This window comes from Parambassis ranga, chromosome 21 (assembly GCF_900634625.1).
Source record: "Parambassis ranga chromosome 21, fParRan2.1, whole genome shotgun sequence".
In the NCBI taxonomy this organism is placed as follows: domain Eukaryota; kingdom Metazoa; phylum Chordata; class Actinopteri; family Ambassidae; genus Parambassis; species Parambassis ranga.
The window spans coordinates 4,895,796-4,914,977 of NC_041041.1; the positions used below are offsets into that span (position 1 = coordinate 4,895,796).

At 43.1% G+C, this 19,182-nt stretch overlaps 1 protein-coding gene across 1 annotated transcript in view; it reads right to left on the minus strand.

Annotated features, from left to right (window-relative positions):
• Window positions 1-19,182, minus strand: part of LOC114426515 (rho GTPase-activating protein 20-like) — a 28,064-nt gene that overhangs the window by 3,914 nt on the left and 4,968 nt on the right. Inside the window, exons 3-14 of the mRNA XM_028393983.1 lie at window positions 14,027-14,203; window positions 12,786-12,935; window positions 11,888-11,929; window positions 11,705-11,789; window positions 11,479-11,556; window positions 10,976-11,042; window positions 10,346-10,543; window positions 6,104-6,294; window positions 5,694-5,858; window positions 5,153-5,262; window positions 4,586-4,775; window positions 210-321 (exon numbers count right to left, since the gene is read on the minus strand). Coding sequence (XP_028249784.1) covers window positions 210-321; window positions 4,586-4,775; window positions 5,153-5,262; window positions 5,694-5,858; window positions 6,104-6,294; window positions 10,346-10,543; window positions 10,976-11,042; window positions 11,479-11,556; window positions 11,705-11,789; window positions 11,888-11,929; window positions 12,786-12,935; window positions 14,027-14,203 — 1,565 coding nt within the window. The remainder of the gene's footprint in view (window positions 1-209; window positions 322-4,585; window positions 4,776-5,152; window positions 5,263-5,693; window positions 5,859-6,103; window positions 6,295-10,345; window positions 10,544-10,975; window positions 11,043-11,478; window positions 11,557-11,704; window positions 11,790-11,887; window positions 11,930-12,785; window positions 12,936-14,026; window positions 14,204-19,182) is intronic.

Sequence of the window (19,182 nt, forward strand, 5' to 3'; positions counted from 1 at the left end):
CATAATTTGATGTAACCAAGATGAATTACAAACTTATTATGAGCTGATATAAATGTTGTGACTGAGACTGTGCATTCCTTCTTCAGTGGTTTAATGAAACCGCTGAAGAAGGAATGCCGTCCGCAGACTTGGCCTTCATCTTTAAAACCATTCTAAATCGAAATTCTTCTCTTTAATCCCCATCTGTTCTGCTGACTCTCAGTTCTTACCAGATCCGTGGTCACTGCTGCTGCTTTTCTGGCTGAAGGCTCTAAACAGTGAGGTGACGTCTCCAAAGGCATTGCTGCAGTGTTCTATGAGGAAGTGGACGAGCTCGCACACCTGCAGGAAGGAAACAACACCTGGTTACATCATGCAGACGTTCTAAAATCTTTAATGTGCTCTGTCTGTAGTCATTTTGTCGTCTCTGCTTCTCAGGGAAGTAAAGTCACAAAAAGGTTTCGACAGCGTGCTGTAGCTACTCACGTTTTAACATCTGCCTGCTTTATTTTATGGAATTGTGACCTAAATACCTTTCTGACATTGGGTTCAAACAGCTGTCAAATGTTATATTTTTTGCATCCCATATTATCACCCTGTGAAATGTTTGCACTGATGTCAAGCTTCCAAGTCCTACAAGAGTATTTGCATTCCACATCAAGACCAAGAAAACTGGACTTCTTCTTCTTCATCGACTCTGGATAATGTCCTGATAATATCGTATGACATCATGCATTGGCTTTGATTATCACTTGTTAAAATGCCTGTGGAATGACCACCACTGGGAATGACAGACAAACACGGTGTGGGAGTTTTTGACAGCAGCTTCGAGGATAAGATTATCATATGCATCATGAGAAAAATCACAAATGTCAGAGAGAGAAATCCCAATATGAAGCCTGCATCCAGTTAAAACTTTGAGTCTTATCAACCCAGTTGGAATCCTTCCTCAAACAAATCACACCACTTGGCTGAAACCGCTGTCTTCTAAACTAAACAGACACAACTTACTAAACATGTATGACGTCTTGCAGTATGACACAAATAGTCCGCAAACACCGGGGCCACTCAGAGGCTTCCCGGCTGTGGAAAATTTCCACTAAAAAAAAAAAAAAAAAAAATCTGCCGCTAGTGTTTATAAATGAGTCGTTTTTCCTGCCGTCGCTGTGCACCGTGTGACACTATGGAAACACAGTGCAGATAAACAGACCCGCTGTTTGTTTGTGGGCCAGATGTTTGTCTGTTTGTATGTCTGCATATGGCTGCAGTGATTCCAGAAGAACTGTCTGGACACACACTGTAAAAAATGTTTAAAAAAGGTGAGTTTTATTCAAGGAATCCGGTAATCCTTCATAGTTTTTTACCAGACAACGTTCAATTCTGGTTGTACCTCCTCTGCGTGTAAACCACCTCTCTTCAGACACCACATGTGTTAATGTTGCATGAAGGGCCACACTTTACTTGGATTATGAATAATTTTCCGCTGTTTTCCATAACCTGCAGGAACAGTTAGCCTACACTTATGCAACAAGCAAATATGCTTCTACAAATGTTTCATCTTGCTGTGATCCTCCAACATGACTTTCATATCTACAGTCTGCAGGTGGGCACTGTGAGTTGGTACTGGCTGTACCTTCTTCTGTAAAAACATCTCAACAATTTGCTTCAGGGCGGTAAAACTACCCAATTATCTCCCAAACAATAAGTCTGTTTGGGATTCCAGGTAAGATATCTCCAGCAACAGACAGGGACATCTCTCTGCTATCAGTGTACGGTGACATTCCACCGTCTCATTCCTGCAGCGCCTGTTTTTAAATTCTTGGAAAAACAAAGAGGGTTATCAGTGGTGGAAATAATCCTATCAGACTGGCCACGGTGCACCAAATGAAACAGCAGCAGAGACATGAAGTCAAGGCAGAAGTCTTTAAAGCTGCAATTCCTTGAGTGGCCACTTGAGGGTGGCTCCAAAAAATGGGTCGTTACCAATAAACTTCCAGGATGAAGTGTCCAACTTTGTAGGATGAATGTTTACCTGGTTAAAAATTCAAATTGTTTTCAGTGAGTAACAAGTCATATGTAACAGACTTGTTGCCAGTAAAGAGGGAACAATGAAGCCTCTAGCTGTGTCCCAGCTGAAGGGCTGCATCATTTGAAGGACCTGGTATACGGAGGTCCGTCCTCCAGGGACCACAGGTGAGACTTTTTGCAGGTTGCGCTGAGGGTTATTAAATGCGGCAGAATTCCAGCCTTACTGTGATGCAGCCCTCTTGTAGCCTAGCAACCTGTTGTTGTTCAAGGATTACTCTTTGACTGTTAAAAATTCGACAGGGATGGTGCTCACTTTAGAACAGAACTAAACTGTAAATAAGCCAGCATTAGCCCTGAAGGCTAACTTTTATCTGTTGTCTGGTTTCCTGTGTAAACCCCTGTTCTCTTTCTCTGACCTTCCTCTCACTCTTTCATTTCACTCTGCTGCCCTCCTTCAATCACATCTTCAACATTCCTCACTGTCACTCATAGAGGCCGGCTACATGATACAAAGCACTGCAGGAAAGAGCCTGTGGGCATCCAGGAGACTTTCACTTCTCCATCCTCACCTAAGAGGGATGTTATCTTAAACTCTTTCAGCCATTCAGAAATGCCATATATCATTCACAAAAGATTTGTCTGCTACATTGTACATCTCCTCTTCATACTCCAACTCAGTGGGTGTACAAAAAGAGACATCACAGCTGTGTGCTAGAGGAATTTAAAAAAACAAAAACAAAAGACAGAAGAATGAGTTTGCTCCACATTTTCCAACCTCTATGTCTCCATTTTAACACAAAGTAAAGCTGTATTTTCCTGAGAAGCTCCAAAACAGCTACAGTATGTTCCACCAAAAGCATTTAAATTACATGCTGCATGAAGGAAACGGAGGAAAGCAAACTGAATTGGCTAAAACTGAGCAATCACGTGTCTCCAGAAAAGGTTGAAAACCAGCCATTACACAGACTGAGGCCCATGGTAGTTACAATTAGCCTCTGGTTCTGACCACAAGGTTGGAAGTTTCAAAATCTCACTAAAAAAAAACAACAACTTTTTCCCAGAAAATCAGCCGCCTGTGCTGAGAACAAACACACACACACAGTGTGAGAGAGGGAAAGTGTTATCAGAGGAGTATTTGTTGAACCTGATATTTAGGTATTTGTGGGTGCTGAGGGGATTTGTGCTGACAAGTGTGTGTATGTGTGTGTTAAGTGTGAGGGTAAGGTGTTTCAACGACACAAATTTTCACACAAAAAACACACACTTGGCCTCAGGATTCTGTAGGAAATTCTTTGCATGGTTTCTCAATGAACCTCAACCACTTCAACACACACACACAAAGATAAGCAAACCAGCCACCCACAGAGATTGTTGTGAAACTCAATTACTGTAACTTTCCAAATAGACCACAAATCTAAAAGCTTTGTATGCTTTGTTTTTTAGTGACTCCATGTTGGTTTCTAGTGGGTGAGGGGACTTCCTCTGTGGGCTCTGGCTGCAGCTACTGCTGGAGAGTTAGGCCAGGATAAGTTTGCTTTGCTGGCCAGGCAGGAGGGAGGACTGTTGTTTTACTGCTCAACCTTTCAAAAAGCACACAAGAAGGTCAAATCTTTCTAAACACTGTTACTCTTTTAACTCCAGCCGATCGGAAATAGGGCTTAATTCTCTCAGCGGTGACGTCATTCTCTAAGTAGTAATAGATTCATATATTGAGGTGAAACTGTCTTTTTTCCCGCAAGAGAGTTCAAGCTCAACTGGATGTGATTTCACTTATGGATGACAACCTGCAAACGTGACTGAGTGTGTGTGTGACTAGGTTAGGGTGTGTTTTAGTGAGTCAGCTCTTGCCTGGAGGTCAGCAGCACCCACATCCAGAGGGAGAACTTCAGTCTACTGGCAAATGACTTTCAGGCAGAGATCATGTGTGTGTGTGTGTGTGTGTGTAAACACTGTCCTGTATGTGTGTGTACTTTTACCATCTCATCTGTCAATCACACTCTCTGGTCTGTCTGTCTGCTCTCATGCGTTTTATACAACACAGCAGCACGTAAGCAGTTTGCTTCTGTTATTCCACTGAAATGTTACATTCCTCAGAGTGTGTACACTGTCTGAGCAGGTCTGAGCACACACACACACACGCACACACACACACACAAGCAGATCAGTATACTCAAAGGTTTACGCTTGTCAGGTTTTAGATGAGAACATAGAGTGCATCCAAACGCACATCAAAGTGGGAGCCGCTGGTTAGCTTAGCATAAAAATGAAAACAAGAGGAAACTGATGCACCCTCACTGACATCACTTGATATATATTTTGCAACTATCAGCTGTTAAACTACACAGTAAACTTAATAATCTGTGGATAATAAAAAGGTATCCATGTAGGTTTGTCATGAAGACCTACAGAGACTAAATCTGCTGTGTGTACCAGGATGTAAACATGTTTATTTCCGCTTTAAACATGTAAAGTAGTTTCATATGAGATGAATTCCTGAAATTCATATTGTATGTTAATACATGAGCTTTAGGCAAGTTCTTACATCACACACACTGGCACATCTCATGTTTCTCCTCACCTTTTTCGTGGCCTCCCCCTCCATCTCTGGGGTGCTCGGAGCTGGAGCCCAGAGCATGCTGGGAGCAATGCAAACGGACAGGTTGAAGGCGTTCATCTGGTTGTCCTGGGCGTTGCCTTGTATACAGTGCAGCATGGCGATCACATGTCGCAGCAGAAGCAGATTCTCACTGGGCAGGAGGTGGAGCAACCTGAGAGATAACAAGACCATAAATAATGATAGGACACCACAGAAAATGCTTGTTCTCACAATGTGTGCATGTGTGTGATGATGTTTCAGGCTGTGCAGGAATCCTCTGTTTGCTCTGTTTATGCTATTTGTTGTTTAATGTTTCTGAAGCTAAAGGAATGCAGTTTGTTGCTTCTGGAGTTAAAGCTTGTTTTCTGTCTTTCTTCCTCTCTCCAGACATAAACAGGGTTTAAATAGAGGAAAAACCAACAGTCAGAGTGTGAGGTGTTGCTCCACCATAAGCCCTCACAACACTCATTTATCCAAGTCTTTCCTTTAATTTGTCACTCTGCTGTTTGCGTACGCGTCAGCTGTTAAATTAGCAGAGGGAGTTCTTACCTCTGGATGGCTGGAATCCTCGCCTCTCCTCCGTCCCCCTCCATCACATCCATCCACTGCTCATACATGTCTGCACACAGTATGCTGCCCGGGATATTACGCAGGAAGTCCTGTATGCAAAAACAGTACCGGGAGAATCAGTTAAGCTTTGTTTAACTGTGGTCCTGTTTTATTGTGTTGTGGCTAAGAGTTTGCAGGTATGACAGTGAATGTGTTTTGTTGTAATCTAAATCTGAACTCACATTTCCACATACAAAGGATTAAAAAATAGAGATGAAAAAAATAAAATCTGTGCTGCTCACTGGACGGCCGACACTGCAGCAACCACTTGGCCTGAATCCTGAACAATGCTGCACCTTGTGTGTGTGTGTGTGTGTGTGTGTGTTGACTGGCTGCCTGCCTGCCTGTGCAGAGACAGATTATCCTGTCTGGACTTAGGCGACTTTGGACGCACATCAGTCGTGCCTGCTTTCTGTTGTCTGCTTTCAAACGAGTGAGGCAGCTCAGCGGACCTGTGCGTGTGGTTGGTGAGGGGTGTTACCTTGAGGACAGAGGCGATGACGAACACAGACTGATGTGAGATCTCTGTGTCCTCAGTCCCGCTGTCCAGTCTGTCTCGCAGCTCTCTGCAGGCTTTTGCCCCGGCTGATCGCCTGAAGACGCCTCGAGTGTACGGCCCCTCCAGGTACAGGAACACCAGCATGTCCTTAAGTAAATAGAAGGTTACATTGATTTACAATCAATTTCATAATTAAACAGAGGATTATAATCTCAAAAGAACTACTAATTAAGATGCATAACACTCTAAAATGATCAGGCACTGTCAAGTAAACTACTTTCCCACACCAACATTTCCCCAAAAACACAGTAACCCTAAAATCCTCTCAGCAACCCTTTAGAGGTTCCTGACCCGTCTTACTGGCCTATGTGACCTCGCGTCGCATGACTAACCATGACAGGCTTGGGCAGGCCATTTTCTGGAGAGCAGACGGAACTCAGGGGTCGCCCGAACAGCCGTCCCTGTGTGGGGGAGAGTGAGGTTGGGGACAGGGGCAGGCCGTCCAGCTGCGTGTTGGAACCTCTCCAGAAGGGCCAGTTGATCAGAGACCTCTTCCTTTTAAAAGACTTTTGCTGACCAGGCTCTGTGGAGAGGGGGACAAAAAGAGGAAGAGGTGAGCTGTGGTTTCAAATGTGTCAGTAAGGAAACCTCAGAAACTGTTTTGCAATATATATTATTCTTAAGAGATGAACAGACAGATAAGTCCACCAACACAAAGACACATTTGTCAAAGTGAAAGATAGAAGAAGAAAGAACCACTGATCATTCAGTTAAATGTATGCAGACATGTTCATGCTTGAGAACACCATATAATCAGTGCCTATGTAGGTGTCTGTGTTTATCCCTGCTTGTATGTGACGTAACAAACGCATGTATAGAGGCCTGTGTGTGTCTTCAGACTGCGTTTGCTCAGTGGTGCAGGGACACACTGTCTACCTATTTAGCTGCCTGTCTGCAGGTCTGCCTACATGTTCTTTGTGACATAACAGCTCAGCGTGTTGCTATTATGAAACTGCATTCTATGTGAGTACTCAGGTGTCTGCTAATAAGAATGTACAGCAAACAGGTACTCCTCTTAAAGAATATCAACCAGTGTTGACATACTTCTATTGCAAATGCCTATTAGGGCATAGTAATAACAAAATTAACTAATTAGGTGACAGACATTTTGATTAATAATGAAGGTAAAACAACAAAGCTTAACAAATATATAAACTAACTAAATAAAATGAATAGAAACAGTTATATAATTATTTCCTCCTGCATTTCTGCCTTTGTGGCAAAAAGTGCACACAATGCAGTGAATCCCTCGGAGCACCACTGTATTGAAATGTAATTGTAACAACCTTTGAATTGCCAACAATCTTGAAATGATAATATTTATGTTATTACTTAGTTGTGATTTGTATCCAAGGGTGGGACTCTCCTAACAAACGAAAGATTCTTGTAGTGGGTGGAGGGCCCAAAGGCCCAAACAAAACAAAAAAAGAAAAAAGGGCCCCACAATACACACAGCATACCTCGCATAGAATTCATTATTTAACAATCTGCTGTGGCTTCATGCCTAAATACACTGAGGAACAAAGTTCAACAGTAACACATTGCTAGCCTGCTCTGGCACCTCTCAGCAGGCCTCACCATCGCAAGAGAAAAAACATGATACGTCGCGTTACGTCATTACAACTCTCCGGGCAGGAGAAACATAGACAGGCCGCTTTTTGACTGGGTGGACAGTGTCTGTCATCTTTCTATAACCGTCTCTCAGTGTGCGCTGTAACACAGGTGATGGATGTAGTATTTATTTATTTTTTTTTTTTTAATTTTAGATACTTTATTAATCCCAGAGGGAAATTCTTTACGGCTGCTGCCAAGCAGTGTCATACAATGACTAGCAAGGCGCGCCACAGGCTAGGGTGAAGTGTCTTGCCCAGGACACCCAACAGTGACTAGGGAGGAGTTGGGATCGAACCACCAACCTTCCGGTTACTGGACAACCCTGCTATACCACTGCACCACTGCTGTCCCCAATCTGTTCAGTTTAGGCAACAAATCTACTTTGTTAGGTTTAGGTAACGACTGTGGTTTTGACTGTTTTGTTTCTCTGCTATTGTCTCGGCTGCTATGGAGACGAGTCCAAACCCAACTCTGAGAATTTACAAGCATGCAGGAGGTCGCACTGCTGTGTAAACTATGGTCATTTCAATCACCTTAAAATTTCAAACACTGCTGTTATTATCTTGGTGAAGACAATATAAGTAAAACACTGCTCCAAACAAGACTAGTGTGAATGGGCCACAAGTTCTTTTCTAACCAAACCAAACCACACTCAGACCCCACACTTATGTACAAAGTGTTTTAAAAGGAGCAGTTAGCTTGTTGATATCATTGTGCAACCAAATAAAGCCATGACTATCTTCCTATAAATAAGCAAACTCTAAGATTCTCAGTTCCTATAAGGCTGACCCACTTTAGCAAAGCAGACTTTTGCTTAGCAAGTCAGTATTATGGCTACAAAAGGGTGGCTGTGGGTACATGGGTTGTCTTCTAAAGTTCGCAGTTTGCTTGCCTCATATGGCACTAGTGTCCTTTGGTGAAGCACTTTAATGTAGCATAACAGCTTAGCACGTAATTTAAAAGTCTCCTCTCCAGCTTTCTTCTGATCGAACCCGGCAACCCTCCTCCACCCCAAGCACCACCAGATCCACGCCAGTTCAGGTCTCCTATCTCCTGCCCTCCAGCTCTCCACCACCACCAGGCCTAGACCCCAGGGGGATTTTCTGATCCAGCGGCCACTCCTTGTGCGTTTTCCCCACTTTTCGGATGTGGTCTTCACGACGGGGTCTAGGACGCCAATGCACATTCAAACTTTGTACTTAATAAATCTTTCTCATTCAGTTCGCTGAGTCTCTCATGATTGAAATACAGTAAATATGCGTTCTTGTCTGTGGGTATGGCTGAACGTAAAGTGAAAAAACTTTAGTCTCACATCCGAGAGTTTAAATCGAGGCAACTGGAGCTTCTAGTGGCTTCCTCAGTTCCGCTGGAGGAGTGGTGAAACTTCATGAGTCCAGTTCCCTTGATTTGAAATCTTAGACATAACATGACCTGGATGGACGAAAGCATTCCCAACAATCATAAAGGAATGTTCCTTAACCTTAAAAACTGTCCTGCCTTATTACAAGTTCAAAATCATCAAAGCTTGTTTCAAAGAATGGAATCTGTCACACTGGTAGCCAAAGCAGAGTCAAAGGCTTTGGCTACAGTTGATAGGAACCATTGATAGATAAATAGATAGACAGATACTTTATTGGTTCCCAAGGAGTTTAGGTTGTGAGCAGGTCTCGGGTAGAACCTCAGTATGTATTGTAAGATGGTACAATGATCTCTGTCAAAGGCTGGCAGTGAACAACTGTCAAGGGGTTGAGCTGAAGAGTCCATCCATGAAAATTTTTTCCATAAGACATCTTTACCTTAGACAGTTTTCCTGGCAGATTTTTACTGAAACTGCAAACAGGCCATGCAGCAAGTCGCAGTAGACAAGTGCTATTTGGAGAATGTTTGGAAAAGCTTGCTGTCGTTTTGTTTAACATATGCCAATTAGACATTCAAGGCTGAACTGCCTGCAGGATTGCTTGAGAGAAACAAATTCCTGAAAAGGGGGCTTCTCCCATGGCTACCACCCAATAAACACAGACATTCGTTAGCTTTCGGAAGGGGTGTGAGCAATTAAGGCCTCTGCAGCGGCAGGGATGGTACGGACCGATTATGTAAGACACTGTTATGCTTGAAGCAAAAGGAATCTGAGGCGAAGCCTGTGGTTGGCAAACTGGAGCCTCCTTGACTGGAAAACACGCGCTTTTTCTCCTCAACTTGTTTTCCTCTAAACCTCATCTCCTCCTTTTTCCATCCGGGAGTTCTGTGCCCACAGTCCATCCTCGTTCCTGTCCTCTGTCGTCTTATTTTTCTTCCTCTTCCTCCTCACTTCTCCATCCCTCTCACTTTTGAGGTCCCCCTTTTCAGTGGCTCCCTGTATACATTCCTCTTCCTGTATCAGTTATTTGTTTTTCCTTCACCTTCGCTGGCCTTCGGACTTACTCAACAGCAGCGTCATCTCTTTTCACTTTCCATCTTCCTTTTCTCACACTCATCCGTCCCTTCTGGGGTTTCTTCCTCTTTGTCTGTCTGATGTTTTTCTTATTTTGATACTGCGTCTGTGCTAACCCCTAGAGTGACCCCTTGTCCGTTAGAAGCTCCTTTCCCACCGTTCTCAGTGACTCCTTTTCTTCACGCTCACCTACTGATTCATCCTCAGTCCTCGCAATACAACTGTAAGCCTATGATTGTCAAGAATGAGCACCCAAAGTACAGGGTGAAGTAGGTTTATGTAAGTGAAACAAATTCTAGGAAGTACTTTCTGTTCTGCATTAGTCCTTCTGTATCCTCATAATTCTTCTTGCGGTTTCATAGCGATTTAGATTTATGGATGGAAGCTCAACACTGACCAACCATGCACTTAGAAACCTCAACTGTCACGTTAATGAAAAAAATGCTCTTTATGCAGCATAATGTTCACTTCTCCTTATAAATCTATGAGGTTTATCACACTTTAAAAGGCGTTCACCTGTGACCCTTACCTATAAGATGAGCTGGTGCAGGGACGACCTTGCTGGGTTTCAGTATAAACTGGCACTGGGTGTCTGGAGGGAGACACTGATCCAGCAGCAGGACCCCTGGACAGTCCGTGGGACTCAACGGATCCCTCCCGACTCCTCCGCTGCTGCTCCCGCCGTCCCGAATGTGGCTCATCTTAATGCTGAAGGGAAACTCGTGGCCTGAATGAAAGGTCAGAGTCCAGAGGTTAAGAGGTGGAGGGTCTGGTATGTGCATCTGACATGGAGCACAAATTAAGCCAGAGCTGCCACAGGGTGATCATGAAGCACGAGTATCGAGTTAGGATGCAAGGACTATGTGTAAGCAACAAAACAAAATATTATGCCAACAGAATGTACAGTGACAAACAAACTAGCTGTTCTGAAATGATCCCAGATGCTGAGTTTTTGTTGTATCACTGATGTTTGCACAGGCGTGACACCCTGCTGTGGGTAGTTCTGCCTGGTTTTTGAAATATTCATGGAGGGAGGTAATACCAAGCATCCTTGGAGAGTTTTTAAAAGAACAAGTTTGGAACATATCCCAACAACAATACCTTCAAAGTATTTTTCATACTTAACAGAAAGACTTTTTCATAATTTCTATGGACTCACCAATGAGAGGGTATGGAGGGTCGTCCTTACTGGAACTCACCCACAACCGGTGATCTTTAACACAACCCTAGAAGAGAGAATGTGTCAATTTTCAGCTCAAATGCCACATAAACATGTTATTCTAGCATGCCTGTGTATGCTAATGAGCTGCTGCTGGTAGAGGACTGATCCTTTCCTGATGGTGCTATATAGACGCGGCAAAGCAAGGTAGGAGAACTAATATTCTCTGGTAATGAAACCAGCCTGGTGATATTGTTGAAAAACCCCCTTATGATGTCAAAAGGGGCTGTAAATATATATTTTAAACAATGAGTAGAAGGACAGAAGTAATGAAATGGACTTTTGTCCCTTTTTTGGGGACATAGTGATCATATGTAAATAAATAACCCCTTTTGAATAAAAAAAACTTCCCAAACTACCAGTTGGCCTGATGTTCTATAATACATCAAAGTGCAGTCAGTAGACATTGAGCTCGGTATCAGCGGTGATCTTTGGTTACTTACCGATATGCCAAACTGCAGCAGAGCCATGCGGATGACATCAGTGGTGCTGTCAGCGTTGCTGACCGCAAGTGTCTTAGCCTGGTGGAAACATTTTGAAAACATTATAGAAATATGTTGGTGTATTACATAAATTATAGTACTGCTACTGATGTTATTAATTGCCCAAAAAAATATTTTTGTGCTTAGAGAAGCAATAAAAAGAACAAGGGGGTGGGGGAGATCTTACATATGCACAGTTTCCAATGTCCTTTGCAAATATCTTCAGAGGAACGGTCTTCGGGTCGTCCTTCTCTTTTCCCTCACTTACCCGACTGAGCGTGCAGGAGAAAGAAAAAAAGGTTCAAATAAGATTTGCATGCGTACGTAAAAGGCTGTGGGTAAAAGTAAGAAAGCATTTAATCAATGTTACCTATTGATGAGTGCCAGCCACTTCTCCTTTTGTTCTTCAGAGCTGAAAAATGAAAGTAATAAAACATAATGAGGCTGTTTCGCCGTGTTATGTAACTTGCACCCGTCTAGAAATCCAGACTTCACCTCAAGCTACGACTGGATTCCTGCTGATGCAAATTGTACTGGCTGTGCGTGCATCATGACAAATGTGTGAAATGTATAGAGACAGGTGCAAATATAATAGCACAGTATGTACAGTATGGAAGCATTTACATGTCCGTGCCTGCTGCGTGCATGTGGTTATCTCCTCTGCTTTTACAGAGATTTGGTTTTATGATAGGGAAACGCCATCCTACTGAAGAGTTTATGGATTTTTTGTGGCTGTTTGTCTGCTTCTGTAACATACATCTGCACTTTAGAACACTGTGTACTCCTTTAGAAATATGTTGGAGCAACTCACAGAGACATTTTAGAAGTATGTTAAGTGGAATTGCCAAAATATTTTCATGCAGTGCATGTAAATGCGCTAAACGAAGTTATATAAGAAGACGTTAAATTGCTCCTGTTGGATCAAATTAAAATGAGTTCAGGAAAAACACAGCCACATTTCACCTTCCAAGGCATTCCTAATCTAAAATGTGAAGGGTTAGGTCTCAAACTCTGTACTTACAAAGAGACAGTGAGGCTATGTCTACCTGGCAGTTATAGTCCACCACAATTAAGGAAATGCCATGACAACAAAGCCACAAGGCTTTCTAAAACACACAAGGAAATATGACAGTATGCAAGGAATGTAGTGACAACAAACACACGACAGAGTTAAGTACTTTTTTGGTACCACGAATCAATATCAGTTGAATGATAAACCCTAAAATAATGTGGACAACTTGTGCTGTACTGTGTGTTTGAGTACGTACCTGAAGGTGGCCACACAGTTACAGGTGGGCCAGCCCATCACAAAGCTCTTCTCTGGGTTTGTGCTTCCTTCACACACCTCCTCCATGCAGTGGGCTGTCCACATCTCACCCACTCGGACCTGCGCCTTCACTTTGAAATGAGAAGGAGACCTGCAGAAAACAAAAACAGTGTCTAAAATTCAGATTTTTTAATCAGCATTTTTTTAAGTGCTTCACATTTTAGCTTATTCAAGACTTCAAATGTCACAACATTCCACAAGGAGCTTATTAGGACGCCTCTAAATGTGGAATCGGACTTCTTCAAATAACGTATTTCCATAAAACATATGCTAATCTTTAAAAAAAACACACTATAGAAGCAAAATATTAAAAGATTCAGCTATTTTCAGAGGTTAAACCCAAGCAAGCAGACGTGTATTTATTCACCACAACATCTGTAATTACAGAGGGAGAAGATCCAAATGCACACATTTGGCTCACAAATATATGCTCTTTGCTATTATATGGCTATAAAGGCATAGAAACACACATGCTCGCACATCATTGAACTTCTTTTCTCGCATGCTGTTGCGCTCATTTAAACACATACATACCAGCACACATTCCTTTAGCTCACCCACAATGTATTAAAGCTAGTTATAGTGTATACTGTGAGCTGGAAGGGTCAGCTCCACCCACAGGCACATGACTCCCTGGACGGACCACAGATACCCTGCTGTGTCTGGACTGAGAGGTTTGTGTGTACAGTAAGTACACAAGTAAAAGTCTAACTCTGTATGTGTGTGTGTGACTTCAAAAATGTCTATGTGCTCTTTAAATGTCTATTTTTGAAAGTGCTTGTGTGTGTGTTGCAGTTTGTGGGTGGGGATCCCCACACTGCAGGCCCAAAGCAGGCCAGTGGGGCTTTGATCTGAGCCAGGCTTCATCTGGATTTAATTGCCTGGGGAATAATTATATACTGGGGGGAAAAAATGAGGGGTGGAGAAGTGAAGGAAGAAGTGGAGTAAGTAAAGGAAATGGAGGGAAAGATAGGATGTTTTTTTTTTTGCTATCAGTGTTAGAGAAACAACCAGGAACAGATGATGTGTTGCTCCAGAGTCACTCAAATTAGCTCCAATCTATTTTTTCCTGTTTACGTCTCTCTCTGCCTCCATTTTCTGTTTCCGTCTCTCACACACACGCAACCACATAAACACACACTGCTTCATTTTTCCCTGTCATTTCAGCAGGAGGAAACTTACTTGGCCTTGGCGACGAGCAGGGTGTCAGTGAAGAGGAAGAGGTGTCTCTCCTGGGTCTGCAGGCCGGTCTTTAGCTGTGTTTGGGCATGACCCAGGAACACTCGGCCTGGACACTCCGCCAGGAAGGCCTGGACAAGGGGACATGACTCTGGACTGACTGGCGTCAAACAGCTCTCCCTGAGGGGGACAAAATCGAGACAACCGCAGTCACACAGAATGAAATATACTATTGATCCCCTTAAAGGAAAAATCTGTGGTGTAGAGGCATGCACTGGAACAGCAGGTTTGGAGCTCCAGCGTTGGTTGTGGTTGGGCTAAAACTCTTTTCATCATCATAAACAACTACTGCGAAACTTAAATAGAGGACAACATAGAGCTCAGCTTTCTTAATCTTTTCCAGCTTCCACCAGGCTCCTCTAAGTTACCTGGTAAACCTCAAGACACAATATCATTCAGCCTAAAGGCATATTAGCTCCGTGGGGTGTAAATTAACATACCCTATTCAAATCGGATTACCACTGGGATGGGTTAGCGCCATTAAATGTGTGTGAGGACTCAATAAACAGTGAAGAAAATGATTAAACCTGGACACACACACATTGTGGTTTGAGACGAGTCCTGTGCTCTCCTTTATTCCAGTGTTTTTACTGCGCTGTATTAGCTCTGGGGTTCTTTTCAGAGTGTGAAATAACAACCCAGCAGTGATCAAGTAACCAAAAACACGAGGCCCGTGTAAGTGGTGAGCCAATGCCTAATAACCAAACAGCTTGTGCAAATTAATGGTGGTCCCAATAGTTTATATATCTGCCTCATTATTTCCTGCATTTTGTTTCCTGATTCCAGGTGCAACGATGTGTGTAATCAAGCATTCTCTGTAAAATAAATATTGGACTTTTACATCTGCAAGACAATTGTTTGGCTACAAATCATAAATGATGTTGCATAAGCCAGCTGGAGAAATCTGTTGTGCATTATTTGCATGTTTTAGAACTGAGGGGTTTTCTGCTTCTAATTAAAGATTTGACCAGAAATTCTTGTTAGTGACAGAAATATACTTTTAAAATCATTCTCGGCTGTCAATATGTCTCCCTGATGGAAAGATAGACACACAGAGGAAACAATTTGAGAGCTCCATCCTTTCCTGTTTATCCTTCAGTACCAGATAAAAAAAAACTAAAACTCCACTTGCTGTCTTTCTGTGTCTATTGTAGACACACACAAACACACTCACTGCACACACCCACGCCCCAAACATCATTTTCATTACAAGAACACACAGTTCTTGTCTCTAGCTAGGCAGTCAGAGAAACTTTCAGCCTCTGGTTTTACCGAAAGTCTCGCAGCTTCGTTGCGTAAGTGATTGGTTATATAATTAATTAATACAGAGCTGGCGACAATGCTAGTGCCTCCCTTTCCTTTTTGTCTGTCTTTGTGTGTTATCCAAAAATAAATTCAAAGGTGGAGTGGATTTGGGGGGGGGGCTGAATTCAATTAAAAATAACGAATGTAGCCAACTAAGCTCAGTTGATGCTCAGTTGGCTGCATTGTTGGACCTTGGCCGGTGACAGGCTCCCCTCAGCTAAGACGACACACAACAAAGTAGAGTTCACTGTGTTTCCAACATGCAAATAAAAGGGAGACCGACACATAACTTCCTCACATTATGTTGATTAGCCAGCATGTAGCTTCAAGCCAGACAACATGGATTTGTGTGACTGATGAGCTCACAGATCTGACCAGAATGAAGCTGCCTCACAATGATTCTGTGTATTTATCGTCCCCTGTTCAACTCACTAATCACAGAAACTGATCTCGATATGCTTGTGCCTTAAAATGACCATTAATCTCCACTGTCTTGAGTTAGTTGCACCTTTAGTGCGACATTCCCGTTGAGCTTACGAACACATGTGCATGCTCTGTTCCTGCAGTCCGGACCGGGAAATGATCCCATCAGGAGGAGCCCACACACACACACACAGATACACATTGACAAACCATCTTGTAAAGCCCCTTTCACATCGAGCTGTCCCCCAGAAAAAGACAACATCTTCCGTATTCACCGCACATCCCTCCCTCCTAAATGTGTGATTGACAGCTGAGCCAGCCGCCCTTTGAATCTGATGGATGAAGAGCTAATGGCTCCATTGTACATCATGTGATGTTGATAAATTGAGTGCCCACCCCGCCTGCGTATACATGGCCACCTTTGTCTGAGGCACAGCTCCGTGGGGAGAACGGTTGACTTTTTTTTTGTAACACAATAAGGGGCCGGTGTACAATGAACAGAACAACACAGCATACTAATTTTCCACATGAATATTAAAGAAGAACTGGACAAGATTTCTGTGTAAAAGGTTGGATGTCTCAGCATAAATCACAAAATAGTCTAGAGTCTGACAAGCTTCTCAAAGAAGATCATTTAGAAAGCTACGAAGTAGGAGGAGGAATAACACCTAGTTTGTGGGGAAAACACACACAAACACAAAGCTGCACTGATTGTTTAAATCATGGTGGCTTGAGGGAGGGAGATGGAATGAGGAAGATGAATAATGTCTCAGTTATGGACACGGCCAACAGGTGAATGTACCACACGCCACGAGGGCAGCAGCTGGACCAGCAGCTGGAACTTTCTCCCCTCTCTTCCTGTTAGACTTTTCTTTATGTGACTTTTTTTCATACAGTTTTAACATTTTCACATCCTTCATCGATGTCACATGTGCAGCAGTGACACGTCATCTCACCTCAACTGTTAACCCAGATGGAACACACTGATACCCTGAGGGCAGATATGACACAACTCCATCTGCTCAGAGGAGGATGTGTGTGTGTGTGTATACGTCATTTTCATCATCAGTTTGTCTGCTGGCTCTGATGCAGGTTTGATGAAGTCAAACTAAGACGAGCTGAACTCCTATGCTACAGAGAGAAAAAGTCAGAGATGTGTTTCACTGATTCACAGCCTCTGTATCCAGACAACTTTGTGCGCTTGTGTGCTGCTCTCTGTGTGTGTGTCACCCATTGAACTTTTGTGTGCGCTTCAACATTGGGAGAATTGCATCAGCAGCAGTCTGACCTCATTTTTCCAGATAAAGGTTCTCCAGACAGGGAGCAATTGACAAGTGGTGTGTGTGTGTGAGGGAGAGAGAGAGAGAGTGCAGACACAAGAAGATGTCATCCCAGCACACACCACCCTGTGCCATCTCCTAAACTAACAGTGGCAGCTTTTGTTCATGGCTGCAACTATAAACTGAAGTAAGTTTGACAATAAAGACATTACTTCCTCAAATTATTCATTCATTCCTAAATTACACTGAATTTTTCACACCAAATTTGCCTTTTTAACTGATTGCTTCCTGTATTTTTTCACTCTGTCTCCATCCTGTCTCTACGTGTTTCAACTCACATCTGCATCGGCTCATTTCCATAAGCAAAATATAATGTCATCCCTGACTGATACACAATGCCTCCTATAGAACCAGAGAAAACACACACACACACACACACAGAGGATGAGGTCAGAATACTGAAACTCTTCCCTTTTTACAGCCAGTAAAGGAGAAGTAACTACCAGCCATGATATCCTTAACAGAGCTTGTTATTAAAACCAGGAAATGTCTTTTGCATGATGTGTGAGTGAGTATGTGTTCTTGTGTTTGTCAGTTGGAGCAGCAGGGCCTTTTTCTAAAGAACTCAGATTTCTGGATAACATTAGAACTGGGATTGTGTAAAAACAGTAATATCCTGAGAAGTGCTTATTAAAGAAATATGGCTATCTAGGGTCCAAGAAGAGGACGGGACAGATGTTGTAGTGTGTGTTAAAAAGTGAGTTAACTGCATGTAGGACTGGTTTGGATTATTGCCAACACACTAATGTGTGTGTGACGGAGTGTGTGTGGGTGTGTTATCCATCAGCTGGTGTTTGAGTTCAGCTTGTGTATGTCATTTTGTGGTGACACTGCAGCTGGTAGCGAGTGAGAGTGTGTGAGGTCAGGAGTGTCAGCCAGTCATATGTTTTCATGCTTTATGGTGCAGCCACCTTCTTCCATGATGTATAGATTTCATTGCATACAAGGGGGGATACAGTTCAGTGAAGGCGTGGTACATGAGGGATGAAGTGTGTGTCTCTGGAAGCGAGTACAGAGAGACCCTTTTGGCACCTCTCAGTTTGATGGGAAAGGCAGAAGAGAGGGAGCAAAAGAAGGGCGCTGGCAAATATTTTGTTTATTGTGGTGAAGACGATTGCAGCTTTGGGGTTTTCAACCAACCATCTATCCACAATGCAGTGTCATGGGGGGCTGGAACCCATCCCAGCTATCTACAGGTGAGAGGCAGGGTACACCCTGGACAGGTCGCCAGCAGTCCATTACAGGGAAACACAGACAGACATTCACACTCACACCTACGACAATTTAGAGTGACCAATTGACCTAACAAGCAAGTCTTTAGAATGTGGGAGGAAATCCCAAACCAACCAGTTGTTTCCCATGATGACAATGACTCTCTCAAATTCTGAACCATAATCTGAAACCTCTTTACCTACAGCAAGAATATCTCTCTCTCTGTTCTCAGCTGTTTTGATTTACTTGGAGAAAAAGCCAACTGATGATGATGCCAAGCACTCCTGGCACTCTTGATATATCTATTTTTAACTGCACTAATGGAGCTTTATGACTCTTATGTAACGGCTACAAAAGCATGAACTCTGATAAAACAGCAACAGGTATGCATCCATCACAGCACTGCCCTCTTTAACAGAAGATGATGAAAAAAAATATATAAGCACCTGTTAAACTCACACTGCCTCTAAGATGACTGTGAGTCATCATACTATAACAATTCCACATCTCTCCCTTGGTAGCACCCCCTTCACACACACACACATCCAGACATTGATGAACACCACACACACTTGCTGACATGGGAGGTGTTGACCCCAGGTGACCTCTGCTAGCCCCTATGCCTCCTGATGTGGGGTCAAAGGTTAAGGGTGACAGCTGAAAGTGTCAAGTCCTGGCTCCATACCAACTCTTACTTCTCACACACACACACACACAGACTGATCAGACTTGGCAGACTGAGTGACTCTGCTGGTCAGGCTCTGTTTGTCTGTCACTCAATAGATTGCTTGCCTCACAGAATATGTCAGTTTTCTTACC